Source organism: Syngnathoides biaculeatus, chromosome 12, assembly GCF_019802595.1.
Source record: "Syngnathoides biaculeatus isolate LvHL_M chromosome 12, ASM1980259v1, whole genome shotgun sequence".
NCBI classification, from domain to species: domain Eukaryota; kingdom Metazoa; phylum Chordata; class Actinopteri; order Syngnathiformes; family Syngnathidae; genus Syngnathoides; species Syngnathoides biaculeatus.
The window spans coordinates 19427076-19451421 of record NC_084651.1 but is presented as its reverse complement, the minus strand read 5'-3'; the positions used below and the strand labels follow the sequence as shown (position 1 = coordinate 19451421).

General features: G+C 39.5%; 2 protein-coding genes across 4 annotated transcripts in view; both read left to right on the top strand.

Annotated features, from left to right (window-relative positions):
• Positions 1-422: 422 nt before the first annotated feature.
• Positions 423-18759, top strand: tsnax (translin-associated factor X). The gene is made up of 6 exons (XM_061837933.1): positions 423-763; positions 1221-1307; positions 4400-4514; positions 5321-5451; positions 15402-15511; positions 17689-18759. Exons 1-6 carry the CDS (start codon positions 748-750, stop codon positions 18064-18066), a joined length of 837 nt encoding a protein of 278 aa, XP_061693917.1. The 5' UTR covers positions 423-747; the 3' UTR covers positions 18067-18759.
• Positions 18760-20865: 2106 nt separating this feature from the next.
• The window catches only part of disc1 (DISC1 scaffold protein), a 53006-nt gene continuing 49525 nt past the window's right edge, over positions 20866-24346 (top strand). For 2 of the 3 annotated variants that reach the window (XM_061836922.1, XM_061836924.1), the window contains exon 1: positions 20866-21450. In XM_061836922.1, coding sequence (XP_061692906.1) covers positions 21378-21450 — 73 coding nt within the window. In that variant the 5' untranslated portion in view covers positions 20866-21377. Of the gene's footprint in view, positions 21451-21766; positions 21839-24346 lie in introns of all 3 variants that reach the window. The other variant, XM_061836923.1, reaches the window with a different exon arrangement.

Here is a 24346-nt window from a genome sequence, read left to right as displayed (position 1 = left end):
ACATCTAGACTAATATTATATTGAGGCTCCCATGATGCTAAAATCTAGCCTTTAAAAACTAGCTGTTTTTAATGTCAGAACCCCACATAGGGGTGTAAATACAGTATATGTCATTTGTAAAATATCAGGGACTTGATGTTTTACAGTTTATTCTCCTGGATTTAAATCCTAGAAACCGCCATCAAAAACATAATCACAACACGATTTTTTTTTTATATTCACTACCACCCGCATAAAACAGCTTGCTGACGGGAGCAAACATACACAAAACCCCAAAACAAATAAACAAACAAAAAGAAAGAAAAAAAAAAAAGAAAAAAAACACCACCTGCTAAGTGGATGCACTTCCCACTTGGACGAATACCAGACTGCCAACTTTTCTCAATTACTACTGTAATACATATCCCAAAATGCAACGCTTCTTCCCTTTTCCTGTGACGCTCAAACATCACAAAAGCCCAGGGAGATCGTACTACTGCCTGAAAAAAGAAATCCACATGAATAGAAATTATTTCGTGTATAATTATTAAATATTTATCATACATGAGTTTTAATGCGCTATTAATTATTACATTTGAATGCAAATCGAACGAGTGCGCCCAACGTACTATTTAATTAAGCCCGGTCAGGCTAAAGTATAAACAACTGTGGTGCCTGTTGTAAATATACACACTGCACGCTAACATTAGCTATTGTCGAAAATAATCAGAATTCAGCTTAAGTTGTATTTTACGGAACGGCGAGGGTATGAATAAGCGAGGAGGTAAGTACAGAAGTGGCGAATAATAATTTCTAAACTTGGCATGAAAACACCAGACGCACGTGTAATAGTTTCTACGTTCTACCTTAATAGCCATTGTTTACATTTTGAATCCGGCTGTTCATTAGTTTACATTCGCACAATGAAAAGGACCTTGCTTTAAATGGTCTACTGAGTACTGTACTGCAATTTAATGGACGTTAGTACTTTATAGTGTGAAGTAATATCGAAAACGTTTGCAACACGATTAAATTTAATCTGTAATACAGTGCATCAAGTTGGGTTCTTGTTTTTGTTTTTTTCCCTGGAGAAAATATGGAGATTAGCAAAAAGGATCGTAGTTGACGCTGTAGTTCAACCACAGTGCACGCCGATATCTGTGCGAGAGTTGTTCAGATAGGTGTCACAACAATTTGGCGTTGTAGGAAAACCCCCCAGCACATTTGTGCCTTGTTTACAGCTGAAGGAAATCCACAGAAAAATGATGTGGCTCAATATTGTGAGACAAGTGTCCATCCATCTTCACCCATCATTGAAGCCTTCAGAGGTAATCATATTCTCTTTGTATCAATCTCACTCTTAAAAATGTCTTGAAAAAGCATTCATAACCCTTCAACTCTTTCACGTGACTTTACAATCACAAATTTGAATGTATTTACTCAATATTTTATGGATGACAGAGATAACAAAGTATCTTAGAATTCTGAAGTGGAACGAAGTATAGGGTTTTATTAAAAAAAAAAAGCAAATGTGAATCTGAATAGTGTGGTATGTATTAAGAGCTGCACAATCAGTGATGCTGGTCACATCCATCCATCCATTTTCTTAGCCGCTTATCCTCACGGGAGTGCTGGAGCCTATCCAAGCTATCACCGGGGAGTAGGTGTGGTACATCCTGAACTGGTTGCCAGCCAATCACAGGCCACATCGAGATAAACAGCCGCATTCCCAATCACACCTAGGAGCAGTTTAGAGTGTTCAATTAATGTTGCGTGTTTTTGGAATGTGGGAGGAAACCAGAGTGCCCGCAGAAAACCCATGCAGGCACGGGTAGAACATGAAAACTCCATACAGGCGGGGCCAGGATCGAACCCTGGAACTCAGAACAGTGAAGCCTACACTTTCCAGCTGATCCACCATGCTGCTGCTGGTAACATATTAATTAAAAATGGCCACCATTTTACATAGCAAGCAGTACATTATTTCCTTCGGATAAGTAGTCAGATTACCGTTTCTCTGTCGAATCAGTGTCGGTTCATAAAAAAATTAACAATTTTTCATAATCATCAAACACATTGCTGATAGCTTAAAGAAGCACCTGTCATGACAATAGAACTGGTTTGTTTGACAGACCTCTTCCTACCTTAAATATAGTGGAAAATGACTGGGAGATCATTGTTTATCATGCAGTCCACAGTCGGCATCTTTTCGTATCAGTTTGTCCAGAGACTCTTGTCACATCACACACCTGACGCCTTCTTCCACCTGTTCCAACTTTCTTGGACCTATTTCTTCACTTTCTGACCCCACTCCCCATTGCTCTGGACCAGGGGTCACTAACTTTTTTGAGGCTGAGGGCTACATCCCCTGTTTGCGGCAAACTTCCAAATAACAAAACTCCTTATAATCTACAAATATAGAAATACTTATATTATTATTATTATTAATAACAAAAATCATTAATGCAAGCAAGTCAGATTCAAAATTTAAAGCACAAATAAAAATTGATAACAATTTGTGACCTGTGCAATTTTTAGAACATGCCTGGGCATGGGCGCCCACGGTGCTAGGACGTCTGCTCTGGACTTGTGATCTCACATGTTTAAAGTACCTGACCCTTGCCATCGCTTCTTCCTGTAGTCTCACTCTTCCTCCTCCAAGCCTCTCAGCCATGCACATATCTTCTGTTTTACTTCAGCTAATGGTCATTGTTCTCCATTCCAGTGCATGCCTCTACCTTTCCATCTGTTTTTCCATTTGCTCCCTGCTTTCACTACAGATCACAATGTTACCTGCGAACATCAGGGTTCACGGGTATTCGAGTTCAACCTCATTTGTCATCCTAGCCATCACCATTGCAAACAGAAAGGGGCACAGGGCTAATCCCTGATGCAGTCCCACTGACACCATTATTATACGATATTAGTATTTTTGTCAATATTGTTGTCATTATTATTATTCACAACCTTTCCTCATGTTAGAGAGAATATTTTATTACAATGCATTTCAACAAAGTATGTAACAATGCAAACTCAATCTTTAAATAAGAATGAACAATAAATAAGGGCGGTACTGTGGCTCACCTGGTAAAGTGTTGGCCTCACAGTTCTGAGGTCCTGGGTTCAATCCTGGACCCGCCTGTGTGGAGTTTGCATGTTTTCACCGTGGCTGCGTGACTTTCCTCTGGGCACTTCGGTTTCCTCCCAAATTCCAGAAACATGCAACATTAATTGTACACTCTAAATTGCCCCTAGGTGTGATTGTGAAAGCGGCTGTTTGTCTCAATGTGGCCTGTGATTGGCTGGCAACCAGTTCAGGGTGTACCATTGACAGCTGGGATAGGCTCCAGCACTCCCCGCGACCCTTGTGAGGGTAAGAGATGAAGAAAATGGATGGATGTACGATAGATAATAAAAATGTACCCCCCCACCCAAAAAAAATTACTTTACCAAGGCTTAACTGAATGTACAGGCTTTTATAAATTGGAATCACAAATTGCAAATTAATGGAATCAGATGCAGTTCATGCTAATATGGCAATAAGATAAGGCTGCAAGGACTGACTTTTTATTTGAAAATCCCCCTCAATTGCATAGTGAATTGCCATGGACGGATATGTCTCTGTTGGTCTGCTTGACCGTTGGTTAGTGGTGCATGGTCACAAACTGCAAAGAACTTCATAGTTGTGAGTTCTTTCTCTATTTACTCCTGGCATTTTCCATTGCTGACAGGCCAGTCAAAAAATTGTAGTCAAGGCTGCCGCCCCAACAATTATTAATATAATAGTGTCATACTGTGGCATGCAACCAAGGTGATCAGAGGGCCAACATCAAAATAAAAACTTCATACACATTGGCCATCAATGCAGTTTTAGACACATTTGTAGGCATTCTATGCAGTAAATGAGGCCCAGTAACTTTAAACATAAAGCCAGTGCTACAATGGAATTGTTTGGATCAAATGATATTCATGTTAGAATCTCGCAGTCAAACTCCAGACCTAAATCCCATTGAGCATCTGTGGCAAGAATTGAAAATTCCTGTTCATAGACACTCTCCATGAAATCTGGCTGTTCTTGAGCAAATTTTGCAAAGAAGAATGGGTAAAAATGTCATTGTCTAAATGTGCAGAGCTGGTAGGGACATACCCTAAAAGAACTGCTGTAATTGCAGCAAAAAGTATCTATGCAAAGTATTGATGCCTGTGGGATAAATACAAATACAACACCACATTTTTAATGTTTTTATTTGCTTAAAATTAAAATCTATCATTCGTTTCCTTTTTACAATCATGTAATACTTTTCATTGGTTAATAAATAAAAATCCCAATAAAAGCCAAGATTGTGGTTGTAAGGTGGCAAAATGTGAAAAAGTTAAAGGATTGAGAGTACATCATTACATTACAAGCATTTCTTTCAAGTCTTCCAGATAGAGCTTGACACCAAGCATGACAAATACGAGCGTCTTGTTAAGCTAAGTCGAGATGTCACCATTGAGAGCAAGAGGACAATTTTTCTTTTACACAGAGTGACAAGGTATTTATGATTACTATTTGTTGATTTTTTAGTATTTTAATTTTTAAATAGGAATAAAAAAGTTGACATTTTTTTTCTTTTCCTATTAAACAAAGACATTAAGATTGTGAAGATTTGAGATTCATGAATAAGACAGCATGCCATTTACAGTGGATGCCCCATTCCTGGATTTTAAAAAAACAACAATTAAATTGCAAGTTTGTCACACAAATGTTTCCCATCAAGAAAATTAAATTTAAAACCTAGTAGCCGAACAAGACCAAAAAAAAAAAAAAAAAACTGGGTGGGGAATGCTGTGGCATGACTTTAAAAAGCCAGCTCATGCTCAAACCTTCCAGTGAGGCTTAATTGCACCAATTCTACAAAGATGAGTGGGCCAAAATTCCTCCACAGTCTTGTAAGAGACCGACTGCAAATTTATCGCAAACACTTGATTGAAGTTCTTGGTGTTAAGGGTAGTTCAGCCAGTTATTGGGTTACGGGGTAATCACTTTTTCCACACCGGGCCATGTAGATTTGGATTTTTTTTCCCCTCCTGTAATCATAAAATGCATTTAAAAACTGGATTGTGTTTTTACTTGTCGTCTTTGGCTATTAAATTTTTTTGGGATGGGAAACGTATGACAAATGCAAAAATAAGAATCAAGAAGTCAGGAAGAGGACAAACATTCACACCACTGTAAATGCCCCTCCCTTCGGTATTCAAGGATAGGAAAATTAAAACAGTCATGAAAAAGTCTGATTTTTACTTGTAAGGTAAAGTGCAGAAGCGCCGTTCTTACCGTGCTTTGGTTTTGATTTGGAAGTGTTCCAGATGCAGAGGCCATTTTGAATGAGGCAGATGGGAAACTGAATGGTGTGAGGCAGAAAATTTGTCAGATTGCTGAAGAGCTTAAAGGAGAAGATATGTATCAGTTTCACAGGGCATTCACTGCAGGTGAGTTGTTTCTCTTACTAAAAAAAAAAACCCGAACATTATTTTAAATATCCATATTGTAGTGGTTTAAAAAGGTATGTTCGACATGGGCGTGACGGTGGCCGACTGGTGGAACTTGCATGTTCTCCCAGTGCGTGTGAGGGGTTTTGTCTGGTTTCAGTCAGTTTCCTTCAACATCCCAAAAACATGCATGGTATATTCATTGAATACTCTAAATTGCCCGTAGGTGTAAAAGTTTGTGCGAATGATTGGTTGATTTAATACGCGCCGCGATTGCGAGGTGACTAGCTCTGTTTGTAGTCCGCCTCTCGCCTGCAGATAGCTGGGATAGACTCCAGCAAGCCCACGGCCCTGCACGAAAAATGAGTGAATGTTTGACATGATGTAATTTTACAGATTTTTACTGTACATACTTGGGTACTTTATTTTGTCTGTTGCATCATCAAACTCGCTCACCAGCTCAACAGAAATTTAATTAATATGAACTAATTTCCCTGGCGCTCATATGTATGGTCGGGAATATGGCACTCAGTGAGAAAGATAATTTTGGGGAGAACTACCACTTCATTCATTCATTCATTCATTCATTCATTCATTTTCCAGACCGCTTATCTTCAGTAGGGTTGCGAGCATGCTGGAGCCTCTCCCAGTTAACTCCACGCAGGCACGGGGTGAACATGCAACATCCACATAGGCGCACAATTTTAACCCGGGTCCTTAGAACTGTGAGGCAGACATGCTGACCAATTGTTCACTGTGCTGACACTACCAACCCATCCATCCATTTTCTGAACCGCTTATCCTCACGAGGGTCCGTGGGAGTGCTGGAGCCAATCTCAATTGTCATTGGGCAGTGTACACCCTGAACTAGGTGTAGAGGGCACCGGGAGACTGACAACAGTCCCACTCACTGTCACAACGAGGGCAATTTAGAGTCTCCAATTAATGCGTGTCTTTGGGATGTGGAAGGAAACCGGAGTGCCCGGAGTAAACCCTGCAGCCACGGGGAGAACATGTAAACTCCATACAGGCGGAGCCGAGATTTAAACCCCAGTCCTCAGAACTGTGAGGCCAACACTCTACAGATGCGTCACCATGCCGCCAACTACCAATTCAATGATTCATTAAAAATATTTTCGAGGGCCCTTGTTGTTCTTCTAGAATTTTCGTACTTTTGTTCCACTTGTAGCTTCCCTAAAGAGAATAATACTTTTAGTACTTGCATACCTGTGATAAATTTCAAGAATTTGCTCATTTGCAAATTTCGATAAAACAATACATCGATCGTCCTCTAAAATTAAAGCTGTCAAATATTTTGCTTTTACGAGTGTTCTTAATATTTTGGCTGGATGGAGAGAAACAAAATCGTATTACTTTGCTTGTAGTCTATATATTAGTAGTAGTCTCTATTGTATAATATAGTTAAAGCTCAAAGAACCACACTCACCCACACCCCTGAACGCTCTTGCACGTTCTGCCTGCTCCCCCATGTTCTGGCACGCCACCTGTAAATGTATTCATAATTGTGCTGGGAGTTCTTTGATATAATTCTTTGATTATTAGCTCATTAATTCATTAATTGATATACAGTGCCTTGTGAAAGTGTTCGGCCCCCTTGAACTTTTGAACCTTTCGCCACATTTCAGGCTTCAAACATAAAGATATAAAATACATTTTTTTTGTCAAGAATCAACAACAATTGGGATACAATCGTGAAGTGGAATTAAATTTATTTTATACTTTAACAAATAAAAAGCTGAAAAGTGGGGCCATATGATTTGCCCACTTTACATTCAGTGCAGCAAAATCACTCCAGAAATTCAGTGAGGATCTCTGACTGATCCAATGTTGACTGAAGATGATAAATAGAATCCACCTGTGTGTAATCAAGTCTCTATATAAATGCACCTGCTCTGTGGTAGTCTCAGGGTTCTGTTTAAACTGCAGAGAGCATCATGAAGACCAAGGAACACACCAGGCAGGTCCGAGATACTGTTGTGGAGAAGTGTAAAGCCAGATTTGGATACAAAAAGATCTCCCAAGCTTTAAACATCTCAAGGAGCACTGTGCAAGCTATCATATTGAAATGGAAGGAGGATCAGACCACTGGAAAACTACCAAGACCCGTCCCTCTAAACTTTCGCCCCGAACAGGAAGACTGATTAGAGATGCAGCCAAGAGGCCCATGATCACTCTGAATGAACTGCAGAGATCTACAGCTGAGGTAGGAGAGTCTGTCCATAGGACAACAATCAGTCATCCACTGCACAAATCTGGCCTTTATGGAAGAGTGGCAAGAAGAAAGCCATTTTTCAAAGATATCCTTAAAACAGCTTGTTTAAAGTTTGCCACAAGTGACCTGGGAGACACACCAAACATGTGGAAGAAGGTGCTCTGGTCAGATTAAACCAAAATCGAACTTTTTGGCCAGAATGCAAAACGATATAATTAGCGTAAAAGCAACACAGCTCATCACCCTGAACACACCATCCCCGCTGTCAAACATGGTGGTGGCAGCCTCATGGTTTGGACATGCTTCTCTTCAGCAGGGACAGGGAAGATGGTCAAAATTGATGGGAAGATGAATGGAGCCAAATACAGGACCATTCGGGAAGAAAACATTTTGGAGTCTGCAAAAGACCCGAGACATGGACGGAGATCTGTCTTCCAACAGGACAATGATCCAAAACATAAAGCCAAATCTACAATGGAATGGTTCACAAATCAACGTATCCAGGTGTTAGAATGGCCAAGTCAGAGTCCAGACCTAAATCCAATTGAGAATCTGTGAGTAGAGCTGAAGACTGCCGTTCACAAATGCTCTTCATCCAACCTCACTGAGCTTGAGCTGTTTTGCAAGGAAGAATGAGCAAGAATTTCAGTCACTCAAAGTGCAAAACCTACAGCTGTAATTGCACCAAAAGGTGGCTCTACAAAGTATTAATGCACGGGGGCCGAATAGTATTGCACACCCCACTTTTCAGATATTTGTTAAAAAAGTATAAAATATCCAATAAATTTTGTTCCACTTCACGATTGTGTCCCACTTATTGTTGATTCTTGACAAAAATCTCAATTTTATATCTTTATGTTTGAGGCCTGAAATGTGGCCAAAGGTTGAAAAGTTCAAGGTGGCTGAATACTTTCACAAGGCACTGTAGTCATGTTATTCGATTTCATGAGTTAAAATATACAGATAATAGTAATTCACATGTTTAATAATTGATGAAAAGATTCTTCCTCCTAATATTCTGAGTGACAAATGCTTGGAGCGAATTGTTTTTTCTTGCATACATGGTCTTGCATTGTTTCGAATGCATGTGGTTGCTTTCAGTTGCTAATTCAATATTGTTCAATTCAGTACGTAGAAACTGAAAAGACAGTGCAGGACTGTCTTGACTTTCCGCTCAATCCAAATCTTAGTGTTGATTATTGTATAAGTAATGACACGAAAAGACATTCAGGATCACCTAACAGCTTAAAGATCCTTCAACAGTCACAAGGTATTTTTTTATCTATATTTTCACCATGTGAAAATTTTAGCTACCTCCGGACTCATATTCTTCTTTACTTATGTAAAAAGACTGAATTGTATAATTTTTGTGATTGGAGATGGGATGTCTTCAATAAACCCGTTCAAAAAAATTGTATTTGTCGTACCTATGGGGGGAATTATAGCCCCGCAGGTATAAACTCATTGAAATAAAACCTTGAACTGTTTGATTTGTTCAATATTATTGCATGTGAACTGTTCATGAAGTTTGGAGACTTGGGCTTTCTGCAAGAACTACTCTGCACTGTACGGGCGCCGTAACCTGCTTGTATTATTGAAAGTTTTTATTGCTAAATTAGTCCTTAAGTTTGTGCCACCACCGTGCTAACATAATAATTGGCAAACACACACTATTGATCAATCAGTGCTGAAATTCAAAACTTTAGATAACAAAGCTAGACTTTTCAGGAGAAATAGCACGTCGTACACCACAGTATTGCCTCCTGTGCTTAAAACTGATGGCAAAATAAGTATTTCTGTGAGAGCGTGACCTTGGTGCAGGGATTTAATAGGAACACCCGCTGATAACGTTGTTTTTTCCACTTCTTGCATCACTCTCGGCTCTTGTTAGTGTAGCCAAAATGTCTGCAGAGTGTGATGGTGAGCTGTTATCTAGCTCATGGGGGTGGGAGGGAAGTCGTTTTTAGATTGTAGTCACTCATGAATCAATGCTGCATCCTCTGCGACGTGACCAGTTGCAGTTCCCACTAATTAGACTCTTTTCCCCTTTCCATTTTATCATCTTTATTACAGCTCAGTGAAGAGGTTTTGCACCCATACTGGACAAGGAGTCTCCAGGCATATGTTAATGGGTCCACTTTTTTCATAGAGAGGCCATTAACGATATTGAGGGCAAAATCTGAGCCTAATTGCTGCTGATAACAGGTCAATGCTGCACTTTGATAAGGTCTTTAGCTGAATATCTGCATAAACAAGCAGTGGGGAATTTCCACCGTGAACCAGTCTGCAAGTCAAACATACTACCATAGCGCAATGCTCATCATAAATGAATACACCTCCTTTGAATGCCTTGCATGCATTTTACCAATTTCGCTGTTGAACACAAGCTATTGTCAGAATTCTGCAGTTGCATGGACTGACTTATGGTTGAATTCTTTTGAATTAGGTTTTAAAACAGTTTTTCCAATATTTTTGTAAGTGAGAAATCTTGTGGCCAACATTTGTGGGAATATTTTTTAGTATAGTATGCCATAGAAAATATTAATTTTGAAAGAAAACTCAGGAATTTGAATCAAATCGATTTGAGGACCGCTCATTTGTGCACATTTTTAGTTATGCTACAGATTGTATTTAATAGATTCTAATAATCTGTAGTTATCTTTTAGTTTCTTTGTCTTAGTTGCCAAACGTAAGCTTCTGTTATTATTAAATGAAATAATGTGAGCAGTTTCCTGGTAGAAATGAGCTCAACTTGCCTTAATGCATAGTTGGTCCATTTCACATCATATCCTTTACACATCAGATTCTCCAATTCAATGTTGATGTATTAGAAGCCAGCTCGCGCTGTGCGGCAAGTATGTGAAGTAAAGCAACACTAGCCGGTGGGTTAAGACATTGGTCCGTTGTCCTACTAGGTGAGTGCACTCAAGTCTTAAGGGTGGGGATGTGTGGCTATGGGATCAAACCTAGAGGTGGTTTATGGAGGGTGACCATCAGTTACAACTTTTTTTTATGGCTTTATTTGAGCAATTTTGAATGTTGACTGTTGAGCCCAAGATGAATGGTAAATTATCTGAGATTGAAAATTGTGGCTGTTTTCACGTGATTTTAACAGGGTAGCCAGACAGGGTCTAAGGGTATTTGCCAATCTGTAGGGGTGTGGCTGGCTGATTATAGTTTTCTCCCAAAAAAATCTACATAAATTATCCCACAAGTGACCAAGTTAAAGCACATCTGTGTAGATTTTTATTAAAAAAGTAAGCATTCAAACAGGTACATACAGTTGAAGCCAGAAGTTTTCCATACACTGTGCAGAAATACAATTTTTTTTTTTTTTTTTTTTTTTTTAATCTCACAGTCTGAAGTCAAATCAAGCTAAACCGGTCCTGTTTTGGGTCAGTCAGGATCACCAAAACGATTGAATTTTTTTAAATGACACAATAATGGGCAGCACGGTGATCCACCTGGAAAGTTTTGGCTTCACAGTTCTGAGGTCCCGGGTTTGATCCCGGACCTGCCAGTGTGGAGTTTGCATGTTCTCTCCGTGCTTGCGTGGGTTATCTCCGGGCACTCCGGTTTCCTCCCACATCCCCAAAACATGCAACATTAGTTAATTGAACACTCTAAATTGCCCCCAGGTGTGATTGTGAGGGTGGCTCTTTGTCTCTATGTGCCCTGTGATTGATTGGCAACCAGTTCACCGTGTACCAAGTCTCCTGCCCGTTGACTGCTGGGATAGGCTCCAGTACTCCCCGCGACCCCTGTGAGGATAACTGGCAAAGAAAATTTATGGATGGATGAAATTACAGAGGGGAAAAAGTATTGAACACGCTGTTATGTAATACCCATCCATCTAGCCATCCATTTTCTGTAGCGTTTATCGTCACCAGAGTCAGGGGCATGCTCGAGCCAACCCCACCTATATTCGGGTGGGAAGCGCTGTACTAGTGGGCAATCATTTGTAGGGCACATAGAAACAAGCAGCCATTCGCGCTCGCATTCACACCTACAGGAAGTTTAGAGTCTTTAATCAACCTACCACGTATGTTTTTGTGATGTTGAAGGAAACTGGAATACCCGGAGAAAACTGACACAGGGACAGGGAGAACATGCAAACTCCAGATAGGTGGCGCAATGTTTTGAATCCCGGTCCTCAGAGCTGTGAGGCAGGTCTTCTAACTAGTCACCCACCCTGCCGTGTTTGTCCGCCTGATTTAACATTTTAGGCAAAAACCTTTATTTGCAACATTCAAGACTCCTCCTGTATCGACAAACTTTTTGCATGCATTGCTCTGTTGTTATTTTGCATCATTCCTCCACACAAGTAGTCTTCAAATCTTGAAGGTTCCTTGGCCTTCCTCTTTAGATCTTGAGTCTCAATTTCCATTGATTTTCAATTTTAATCAACAAACATGATTCGCTGGGCCATTGGAGCAACTTAGATTTTTTTTTTTTTAACCAGTTGAGTTTCCTTGGCAGTATGTTTTGGATCTATGTCGTGATGAAATGTCCACCCTCTTTTCATTTTCATCATTCTCGTAGATGCCAATCGATTTTTGTCAAGAATGTTTCAGTAGATTTGGCCATTCATTCTTCCTTCAATAATGTTTACCAGTACCATTTTCTGAAAAGCACCCCCGCACCATCATGTTCCCACCTCTGAACTTCACTTTTGGTTTGGTGTTTTACGGTGATGTGCAGTGCCATTTTGCCTCCAAATATGTTGTGTGTTATGGCATCCAAAAAGTTCACTTTTGTTCCCATTGAAGCAGATTCTTGCCAACATCTTGTGAAAATGTCATTAGCACCTTTTGGGGAAAAATAATTAGTGAAGAAGAAGAAGAAGGGTGAAATCTTAAATTCTTAGTTCATCCCCCGTATGTTCCTATTATGTTCACCATAATTTCTCGATTATAATACATCCTGAAGTATAATGCGCACCCCCATAGTTGACCTAAAAAAATCAGAAAAAACCTTCTACCAATGTACAATGCTCACCACCAATTTGCTTCTTCCCATATGGTCAAAATATTGGGAATTATCTATATGTTTGTACTTGTAGTCTTTTTCAAAAAACTGTACAAAAATCATTAATAATAATCATCGCGCATGTACTGATACAGCGGTAAAATATATCTTGGGACAGGCCACAGGACGCGCTTGTCCTGGTCTCTGTAATTGTCCGAACAGAATCCCTCAACCAACTAAAATAAATGCTCAATGACAGCATAACATCTTATTAATACTGATGATAACACATATTACAGTCTTAGATAAATATTTAACACTGTTTGACTTGAACATTTTTTGCATTAAATATTTGTGCATAAAACGTTTGTGCATGGTGCAGTTTATCCTCTACATTACACATCCCTGGCCAAAACTTCAAAAGCAACATCTAGATTATCTGAAAAATATCCATCGTAGCTACCTTTGGTGACTTGGTCCAGTTCTGGTGCCTACTGAATTCATGAACAGTGATCCTTTTTTGCTCTCATGGCATGTCTTCCTTAACATTTTTTTGAATCCCAAGAGTTTTGGTTCCACAGCGCGGTCTCTCGCACACCTGACACCATACCTTTCCTATAAAAGATACAACGATAGCTTCTGATAATTTCAGTGTACTCGTCGTGGCGCTGGTCTCGCCCTGTCAGCCTGGCTACAGATATTGCGATCTCTATTGTCATGGAAAAAGCGGGTGTTACGAGAGTACAATCTGTAAATAGAGGATGTGGTTATTGGACATTCCACTGTATTTTGCACCAGGAAGCTTTGTGTTGCAAATAATTAAAAACAAACGTCATCAAAATTGTTAATTTAATCCAATCCAGAAGCCTGAATCACTGTCAGTTTGACAGCCTTCTCAGAGAGAAGGGACCACATCTATGGCCTGCCATACCACACTGAGATAAGTTAGATAAGCCGAGGTGCTATGCTCAATTCAAGAAAGAAAAGGGCAACCCAGTGTTGGAATTTCATTATGCAGAATGGATGCAAGACCTTGCATTTATGGTGGATGTTACAGTTACACCTGAACAAACAGCTGCTAGGGCACAACAAAGTTGTTATGCAGTTTTATGACAGTATAGAGCTCGTGCACCTATATCACTGAAGTCACGTGATTGACTATATGCTCTTTTTGCTGTTGTTTAGGGAACAGGATCATGTTTTTAAATATATTTCTGGTTGAGAAATTACACACTGATATAGTTCTGTGTTCTGTGATATACTTATATGAATAACAGGCGTTGTGTGTTCTTTTTCCTCAGAATTAAAAAAAAAAACAATTTCTGATTATTAATGATGATCTCCTCGTATTATTTTGGACTGTATTAAAACAAAGGAAACAGTCATGACGTTTTTGCTTTTAAGTTATAAAGTATATAACTTGCCATATAAAGGCCATGATTTACCACTCCAGCCCTCTTGATAATAGATTTTCCGCAATGTGGCCCCTGAGCTAGAATGATTTTCACACCCCTGGGTTAAAGCATCTGTCTCACATGCTCTAGCACTCCCGGGACTCTTGTGAGGATAAACGGCTCAGGTAGTGGATAGATGTCCTAATGCTTAAAACTGTTGAAAAGATACTCAACCCTGTTTTTTTATTTTGTTGCCCCAATAGTTAAACTGACTTTAACTTGAAAACCTTTACTCCATGGAAATAATAAGGCCATGACCTCAACGGCAATTTTTTCTTTATACGATATTTGGATAATGTCAATACAAAAAAACAAATGGCTTTAAGTATGTTTGTCACCCAGCCCAAGCAGTTTCATTCGAGACGAAGCACATCTTTGTCCCAGCTGCGCGTAGCTTTCAATGGTTCGCCTGATTGAGATAGCAGGCCCTTTTGAAGTTCAATTGCCGCTCCAAAAGTAAACTTCAGACACAAAGTCTTCCGTCCTGTGATTATTTGATTGTTGTTTACACAGGGCCAGAAAACAAATGAGGGGTCATCTCAGCCTGCCCCAAAAAATAGCCACTGTTGTTCAAATCAAAAGATTGTTGCAGGAAACAGGTTGGAATCACTATCTGCATTTGTGATCTATACACTGTAGATAGCCTGTAGTGTTTATGCACACTCGGCTTGATATACAATCTACCTTTTTTTGCCCCCTTTTAAACTACTGTATTCAGTTTCTGTAAATCTAATACAACATTGTAACAAAACATTGCGATACTGGGCTTTCAGGTGAAATTTTAGGTTGAATCTAAAATCCACTCACTGTTTACAAGTGCACTTAATTTGACCTGCAAACTTTTGAATGTACATGTCCAATTGTTGAAGGATTCACTACTTTCCGGGCAACTTTTTGTTACAAGGAGCTGAACAGCAAGATTGACAGGGTTGTTTAATTTCAATTTCCAATTTTATACCTTTCAGTGACTCTTCCAGTCTCAATGTCTCTGTTGCCACTTGCTATTGGTGTTCTATGACAGTAGTCACTTCTCTCTTGGAACATCATATGTGAATTGTGCTGTTCAACTCATTGTGAGAGAACAGCAAGTTGTGCAAAAACTACTGAAACATTCAACAATTGGATAAAGTTTAAAAAAGGTCAAATTAAGTGCACCTGTAATGGTTATAGTGCATGTTAGTTTTGTGACAGAAATTTCCCCCCATGGCACAAATACTTGTCCTGTATATTTTCCGAGTATTCTGCAGTTTTGGTTAGTGTGAGTAAGTTATATAAATGTGTGTTTCATGCATCAGGAATCCAGGAGTATGTGGAGGCCGCATCCTTTCAGCACTACATCCGTCACCGCACGCTTATCAGTTTGGAGGAGATCAACTCTAAGCTGTTGTTCATGATGGGAGCGAAGGTATATTCATAACACTGTTAATTTTTTTAGATTTGAATGGACAAAGATTTACACCTGGTAAGCACAGTGGCATATTGCTGCACAAAAAGTTGAGGATCTCATGTCACTCTTTATTGGTTTATATTTTGCATGTGATCTTGTCAATTTTCCACAGGTCAAGTGTTTTACCTACTTAATTACTTTAAAGCTCAGACTGTAAAACTTAACTTTTTCATTCAGTTTTTTAACCCCCTTGGCAACAGATCTGCCCACTCAAGCGTTCGGTTTATTTCCTGGGTGCAGCTTGCATACTGTACCAGCGCTGTCCATTTCTTGAAACGGGGATAAGTGTGTTCATGGTTGTCTCCATCGCTGTGTTTGACAGGTGATCAGTCCACGCCTCGCCCTTGAAGTCACTGCAGCGTTCCTGTGACACTGAGCTAAATAAACTTCACAGCTTTGCGTTAATAGTAGACTTAGTGGCAGCCACACATACATGTTCTTCCAAGTTGGACTGATCGCAAATTTCCAAATGTACTGATCATTTACTAAACCTTCCACGTGCCAAAATGTCAGATAACTGCTTCCGTCATAATACGAACTTTGCTATTTTTATAAACATAACCATAGTAAAAGTTATCACGTTACTGGTAAACATTCTAATCTTATACAAAAGTAACTGGGTGTGCCTCATACTATCAGCACTCAGCTATTGCTTTATTGTGACCTCCACCAAGTGTAAAGTACAAAGGATTACATTTCTTGGTTTGCACATCTATTTGTGTACATCATAATATCTCAAAACATTAAAGCGATATCCACCAAACTTCATGGAGGCATGTGACACAAGCCAAGGTAGTTGCATCATTTTAAATTCAAGACTTCATTTGTCACAGTGAAAAGTTGAACAGGGGTTTATTGGGATTACTGCTACTTATCAGACGGTCTGCACATTTCCAAAATCCATCTTAGATTTCAAACAAGTGCCATGTATAATGATTTTTGAAAACAAATGCTACTCAGCTGTATGTATTTTTTTTAATTTCATCGAGTTAGTTGTTGCTAATAATTTTTAAATTTGCTGATCCTTTACAAACAATTGGAAAATATATGCTACCCTGAGGTCAAATTCTTCAACACTTTAATTTTGACTACCGTATCCGTGCAGATGATACACAGTTATATTTAGTAGTGTCTCCCGATGACTACAGTTTATTTGAGGTGTTGTGCCACTGTCTGAAGCAGATAAATACTGTCGCTGGATGCACGAAAATTTTCTTTAACAAAACCACAATAACACTGAGAATTGTTTTTGGCAATAAAGAAAAGATGATTCCTGTTAGTAAATCCCTGGACTCTTTATCTTTTAAAAAAAAAAAACCACACACACACACACACACACACAGAGACCATGTCCGAAACCTTGGTGTTCTGATAGATTCCGACCTGATTTTCAACAGTCATAAAATCAAATGCCAAATCTGCCTTTTACCATCTGAGGAACATATTCTGAGTGAAGACTTGCATGTGTCAAGAAGACCAGGAGAAGCTCATCCATGCTTTTATCTGAAATGCACTTGACGACTGTAATAGTCTTCTGACTGGACTCTCCCAAAAGAGCATTAAATAGCTGCAGCTCATTCAGAATGCTGCAGTTCGGGTTCTGACCAGAACAAAGAGGTCACAGCCCATCACTCCAATTCTAAAGTCATTACACATGCTTCCAGTCAGCTTTAAAATAGATTTTAAAGTTCTCCTACAGGTCTATAATGCACAAAATTGTTTAGGTCCTTAATCCATGAAAGAAATGCTAATGGAATATAAACCCAGTAGGGCTCTGAGAGCAACAGTCTCATGTTAAATAGTGGAGCACAGAGTCCAAAGCAAACATAGTGAAGCAGCATTTAGCTATTATGTTGCACACAAATAAGTTGCAAACAGAAGTGACTGTGAATGTTTTTAAATCCAGATTAAAAACTTGTTTTTTTCTCATACTTTTTTGATGATTTCAATTTTTAAATTTCTTGCATTGTACGCCGTTTTAACTGTACTTCAAATTTTTCATTTAAATTGTTTTATCAGTTTTAAATATTTATTTCTTAGTTTTTAAATGTTTTTAATCATGTAAAGCACATTGCATTACCTTGTGAGTGAAATGTGCTGTATAAATAAATTTGCTTTGCTATGTTCTATCTCAGGGCTTTGCTGACACACCGTCATCGGATCCTCAGATCCTAACTTTCCAGGTGATGCCCGCAGACTACCTGCTGGGTGTGGCCGACCTGACAGGTGAGCTGATGCGCCTGTGCATCAGCAGCGTGGGCAACGGTGACATCGACACCCCCTTCCAGCTGAGCCAGTTTCTGCGTCAGATCCATGACGGTTTCTCCTACATTGGAAACACGGGCCCTTATGAGGTGTCCAAGAAGCTGCACACACTGCGTCAGAGTCTGGGAAAAGTGGAGGACGCCTGCTACACCCTGCGAGTTCGTGGTTCTGAGATCCCTAAACATATGCTGGCAGATGTCTTCTCCAGCCGGAATACTCACATGGACCCAGAAGAAGCTGTGGTGTAATTCTGTTACAACCTTTCCTGTTATTTATCCCTTGCAAATATTTGAACTTCTAAATGGGCTTCAATATGTTTAGTAACAAGGTTTACTTTTTCATACTACAATAAAATATTGTTTCTCATACACAGTATATTTTCTATGTAGATTTGACTACTGCAGTCATCTTATACGAAGTTTGCGGCATGTAGCCCATGCTTTGGAAGACTTAAGGTTTCTTTGATAATGTGTGTTTATTTTATTTCGCTCTTCAGCACTCCCCTTCCGCTATCACACACAGATAATCTAAGGTAGAGCATGTGACCTTTGTTCAGGCCTATTCGCTGGCAGCCACCTGATATACACGTACGCAGATACATACGTCAAGCAATCCCTGTTTTCTTGGCATAGGACTCCACCCCCTACTTCCCTCGCCCCCGAATCTCCCTCACCTCCTATCTCATCATCCATGAGACATCAGTTGTGGTCATGGTACCTGTAGCTGTAGCTGTAGATATCAACGATTGATGTTTGGAGTTCTCACGTATGCATTTGTCAAGGAACTTGTAGACATTAAGAAGGAGCTGGTTACAAATTAAGGTGTGTTGATTGACTCATGATCTTTTTTTCCAGTTGTGCATGTTTTCCATTCTGTTCAGATGGGTGTGTATTCTGGAGTGTGAATAAAAGGTGAAGTCTGCCATCTGCTGTTAGATATCAGTACTTTGTGTTCATGTGCCGTCTATGAATTTCTGATCTTGACGCTTTAAATTTATCACACCCAGAAGCCAGACCACACGCATGCAAGGAGAGACTTGATGTCGTGGGTCTATCCTGGCGCAAAGAGATACATCAATACAGGCCTTTGGGCAGACCTGCGCATCCAATACAAGCGTGGATGATGTTCCCTTCAGACATCGAGTTAAATTATACAGCCAGAGCTATTCTTGATGTGCAAAAGTACAATGCAAATTTCTTTGAAAACTTCATTTTCTCATAGGTTAGTATGCTACATAAATACTGCCATTGATTGGAAATGTGCACATAAAAGTATATTATTTACATTACAAGAATTGCAAAAATTGTTTTTAGTTGCAAAAACACCATTGACACAAAGGTTTATGTTTAAAAAACGTTAATGAACTACAACTGACGATAGTCATTAAATACTTTTAGAAATCTTGTTCTCTCAGTATTTGACAAAAAAACTTCCTTTTCAATTGGAAGTCTGAACCTTGATCTCTGTATCATCCATCCATCCATCCATCCGTCTGCAGTATGCAGCGCATCCTGTTTCTAACTGGATACGGGGATTAGTTGTGTTGTGATATCTTCTAGTTAGAGTAATTGAACTTGATAACCTCTTGGGTCATGAGGTGTCCTCTAAGTAAGCAATTAGCGCCTCTGCTTGTCCAAGGACATTAAGTGCTTCTAATCTACGAAGCAGGTGACTTGTGGAAAACTTTCAGTACTTAAATCAGAAGTGAGGCTTGTAGATCATATGTATTCACTACTAAGTGAAGTATGTCATGATTTTATTTTGTTCATAATTTTGATGGATGGTGTTTACGTGTAATAAAATCCCAATCTGTACCATCTCATCAAATTAGAATGTTTCATAGTAAAAAAAAAATATAGACATTGCATGGGACCTGGCTTAATAAGTCCCCCCCCCCATTGTTTTATGCACCTTCATAATGATAACTTACAGAACACATAACATAACTTTCACTTTTTGAATTTAACTAACTTGTATTGCAATAACATCCCCATAGCTCAGTGGTTAGAGCATTGGTTTGGTAAACCAGGGGTTATGACTGCCTATCTCACTGGGGCCTGTCCTCCCAAAGAGGGGTTGTGTCCTCATCCGGCGTAAAAACTGTGCCAAACAAATATGAGCGTTCATCTGAGATGTCACGGTGTGGCAACCCCTAACGGGACAAGCCGAAAGAAACTTTCCCCGGACCCGCCTGTGTGGAGTTTTCATGTTCTTCCCGTGCCTATGTGGTTTTCCTCCGGGCACTCCGGTTTCCTCCCACACTCCAAAAACATGCAACATTAATTGGACACTCTAAAATTGCCCCTAGGTGTGATTGTGAGTGTGGCTGTTTGTCTTGATGTGCCCTGCAATTGGCTGGCAACCAGTTCAGGGTGTACCTATCCTCCTGCCTGTTAACAGCTGGGATAGGCTCCAGCACTCCCCGTGACCCTTGTGAGGATAAGCAGCGAAGAAAATGGATGGATGGATGTATTGAAATAGTATCATTTTCAAAAGTATCAATACTTCTTCCTTTAAAAATGTAATAATTTTGATTGACAGCGCAGTGAGGTGTGTGTGTGTGTGTGTATATATATATATAAAGAGAGAGAGAAATATATATGTAATTTTTTTAACCACATTTCTTTTCAGTGTATGTGTTCTTATTGAATCTTTCCAGTGCCACTGAAAACCTTAAATTACTGTAAGTCAAATGTCATGGAAATATGGAGATTGTTTTAATATTATTGTTGGATAAGATTGCGTTGGTACAGCATAGTGAGTAGATTTTCACAAATAATGGATGATGGATACTTCAGACCAAGTCAAGTTATTATTTGGCCCAAAGGGATTAATTAATTGCTTTTAAACCACACCACACTACATCTTAATGCCAAAATAATTAAACAAAGACAATTCGCCTTTACTGTCACTTTTAAAGTAAAAAAAAAATGACTACCGACTATTCTGACTGTTGCAAAGTTGAGAAAGTAACTTTTTGCCCTGAAAATATGCGACAATGAGTGAATGAAACTGTGTGCGTGTGCGTGTGAAATGCGGCGATGCGTCTCCAAGCATTCATCGGATGCTTGCTGCGAAATTGAGGCGGTCTGAAGGAAGCTTGAGTCAAATTCCTCCCGGCGTCGGAGTTCGCTCTAACACGAGGACTGAAACGCTCGCCCATCGACTGATCAATATCCCGCATGATAAACAATCATCTAAAAACTCGGCCAATTATTTATCTTTTCATCACTGCGTCGGATATTGCATTGCTATTCCTCAGAAGACGATCATTTTCCCCTCGGATTGACTGGCGCTACACTCGCAACCGAATGACTCTTTTATATCAGAGAAATCCCTTCAACTCTCCGATTGCATAAATGTTTACTAAGGACTGAGGTGCTGCAGCAAAACGTTATCGTGTGAAGTGGTAGTTTTGAACAAAGAAGTCTCTTGACTTTTCCACAGCGGAAGTGAGCTCGGCCATTCTCCGTGTCAGTGCATAGTTGCAAGACGTCACACTGCTGTTGGACTCGCGGCTGCTTCGTCTTCTTTTTTTCTTCTTCTTCTTCATGGAGATATGTTTGCTGGATTGTTGGGGCTGAAATGCCACGGAAACTCGCTGCACCATCACAGCCAAGGAGTCATGGAAGGTAAAAAAAAAAACAAAAAACAAAACCCAAACAACTCAAAACTTATATCAGCAGCTTTGATGAAAGACAAAAAAAAAAAAAAAAAAAAGTCTGAATCGGTAAGGAGTAGCATGACGGTGAAGCAGTGAGTATTTAGCAGCTATTTATAGTTCTGAGGTTCAGGGTTCGAATGATACTTGAGTGTGTTTTCTCCGCGAACTGCTGGTGTGTTCCTCCAACATTCCAAAAACCGACATGTTAGATTGATTAAAGACTGTACTGTAGATTGTACAAAGCTGGTTAATGTGAGTTTGCGTGAATGGTTGTTTTTATGTAGCCTGACACAGACTGGTGACCAGTCCAGGGTGTTCACCACCTCTCACCCAAAGGCAGCTGGCCCCAGCTCCAGGTAACCTGTGACCTTCATCAGGACAAAAGCTTTAGGAAAGAATGGCTCTTCTGTCTTAGGATGACGGTGTACTCGTGGATAGCACACAGTGGTCAAACCCAAAGCCTGTGGGTCAGATCCGGCCTGGCACATACCCATAAAAGCAAATACAGTCATGGGTGTCTACTTTATGTCTTGCTGAAATTTGCATTAAATGTGCAAACTGTCTTTTATCAACATTGAGATACTTTTTTTTAAAAAAAAGGTAAACTCAAGAACAGAGTAACAAACTATTTTCCTTGAATGTCCTGTTTCAATTGTTGTCATTAATCAACTTGATATGTACTGGAGAAGTTATAATACTGAACAAGAATAAGAAGTGTTGAAAATGAATGGATGGCTGCTTACACTTAGGAAAACAACGATGAACATTTTTCCTTATTTTCCGACTTTACAGACCAAATCACTAACTAAATCGTATTCATCCACCAATCCATTTTCTGACCCGCTTATCCTCACAAGGGTCATAGGAGTGCCGGAGCCAAGCCAACCCTGACCTGGTTGCCAGCCAATCGCAGGGAACATGGAGTGATACAACAGTTGCACTCACAATCACACGTGGGCGCAATTTAGAGTCTCCAATGAATGCATGTCTTTGGGATGTGGGAGGAAACTGGAGTGCCCGGAGAAAACCCACGCAGGCATGGGGAGAACATGCAAACCCCACACAAGCGGGGCCGGGATTTGAACCCCAGTCCTCAGAACTGTGAGGGCAACGGTCTAACCAGTTGCTTCACCGTGCCACCCAAATCCTATTCATTTTATGGAAAAAACTATAGTCAGTTTTATCTATTCTGAAAATGCATTGTGAAAGTGCAGCCTTCATACGAATAACCTGAAATTGACAGGTATGGTTGAACCTGAAGCAGCCTCAGAAATGTCAACTTGTAGCCCTTTGCATTATTCAGTACCCAAGAAGTAGCAGTTTAAAAAATGTTGCGGACTACATCACTACCTCTCCTTTGATACTGCTTAATTCTTGTTTTTGTATTTGTTTAATCATTAAACATTACCAAATAAACAACAATATCAGTTAATCAAGAGTAATCAGAAAAAAAATATTTGATGTGTATCAGGAAGGGCATCCGGCGTAAAAACTGTGCCAAACAAATATGAGCATTCATCTGAGATGTCACGCTGTGGCGACCCCTAACGGGACAAGCCGAAAGAAACTTACTTACTATACTTTAATGCAAAATGAAATTGTATCTGATTATTTGAGTAAACAATGGAATGATTGCTACAATAATCAACTCTAAAAATATTTGATGGTGCCATGACTTCCCGTGACCCTAATAAGGTTAAGCATTATGGAAAATGGATGCATGTAAACTGTATTCTATATTGTAATGTACTGTCAGTTAGCTTTCACTAGTTCACAATGTAATATGCAGAAAAAATTTGCAACTTAACCCATTCATGGGCAGGGTGGCAATTTTTTGCCTTATTGAGGTAAAAGTCTCTTAACAGGCCACAATCAAGGAAATAACACTTCTTTTTCGTTTATGGTTAAGTTATATGATAACTTTACCAATTTATAAGTTCGTCCCAAAAATACGAAGCTGCCCGCGAGAGGGTACTTGGGTTTTCTTAGTAGATTGTCCCAAAAACAGAATCAGAATCAGATTAAAACACTTAAATATTTTGATATACTGATGGATATAATGCGTGAAAATCAGGATGTCCCAAAAATGGGACGCTGCCCACGAATGGGTTAAGATGTCACTCTTCTGTCGCTTGACTTTAACAACATTTGAACCCTTTTGGTCTTGGAAAAGGCATCACTGTCATCATGATAATAATAATTATAATAATCCACCTTTTACGACAACCAATTCCAATGAAGTTGGGATGTTGTGTAAAGCATATTTAAAAACAAAATACAATGATTTAGAAATCCTTTTCAACCTATATTCAGTTAAATACATGACAAAGACAGTATATTTTTCATGTTAAAACTGATAAATGTTCTTTTTTCATCAAATATTCTCTCATTTTGATAACTGCAACCAGTTAAAAAGAAAGGACAACAAAAGACTAGGAAAGTTAAAGAATGCTCACAAAACACCAGTATGGAACATTCCACAGGTAAACAGGTTAGTTGGAAACAATCGCGTTTCATGTTTGACAATAAAATGAACATCCCAGGAGGCTCAGCTGTTCACAAGCAAGGATTGGGCGAGGTTCCCCACTTAGTGAGCAAGTGTGTGAGCAAATAGTCCAACAGTTTAAAAATAGTGTTCTCAACATACAATTCCAAGGGATTTAAAGATTTTATCATCTACGGTCCAGAGTATCATCAAAAGATTGAGAAAATCTCAAAAAAGTGGCAAGGCCAAAACCCAACATTTAATCCCCGTGATCTTTGTTCACTCTGGCACTGCATTAAAACCGGCATCCATGTGTAAAGGATGTTGCGGAAGGGCTCAGGAACACCCTGGAAAAACGTTGTTATTGAACACATTTCAT

Coding starts and splice junctions, on each gene's coding strand:
- tsnax (XM_061837933.1), top strand. Junction 1,308..4,399: donor CATCATTGAAGCCTTCAGAG/GTAATCATATTC, acceptor ATTTCTTTCAAG/TCTTCCAGATAGAGCTTGAC. Junction 5,452..15,401: donor TCACAGGGCATTCACTGCAG/GTGAGTTGTTTC, acceptor TTCATGCATCAG/GAATCCAGGAGTATGTGGAG.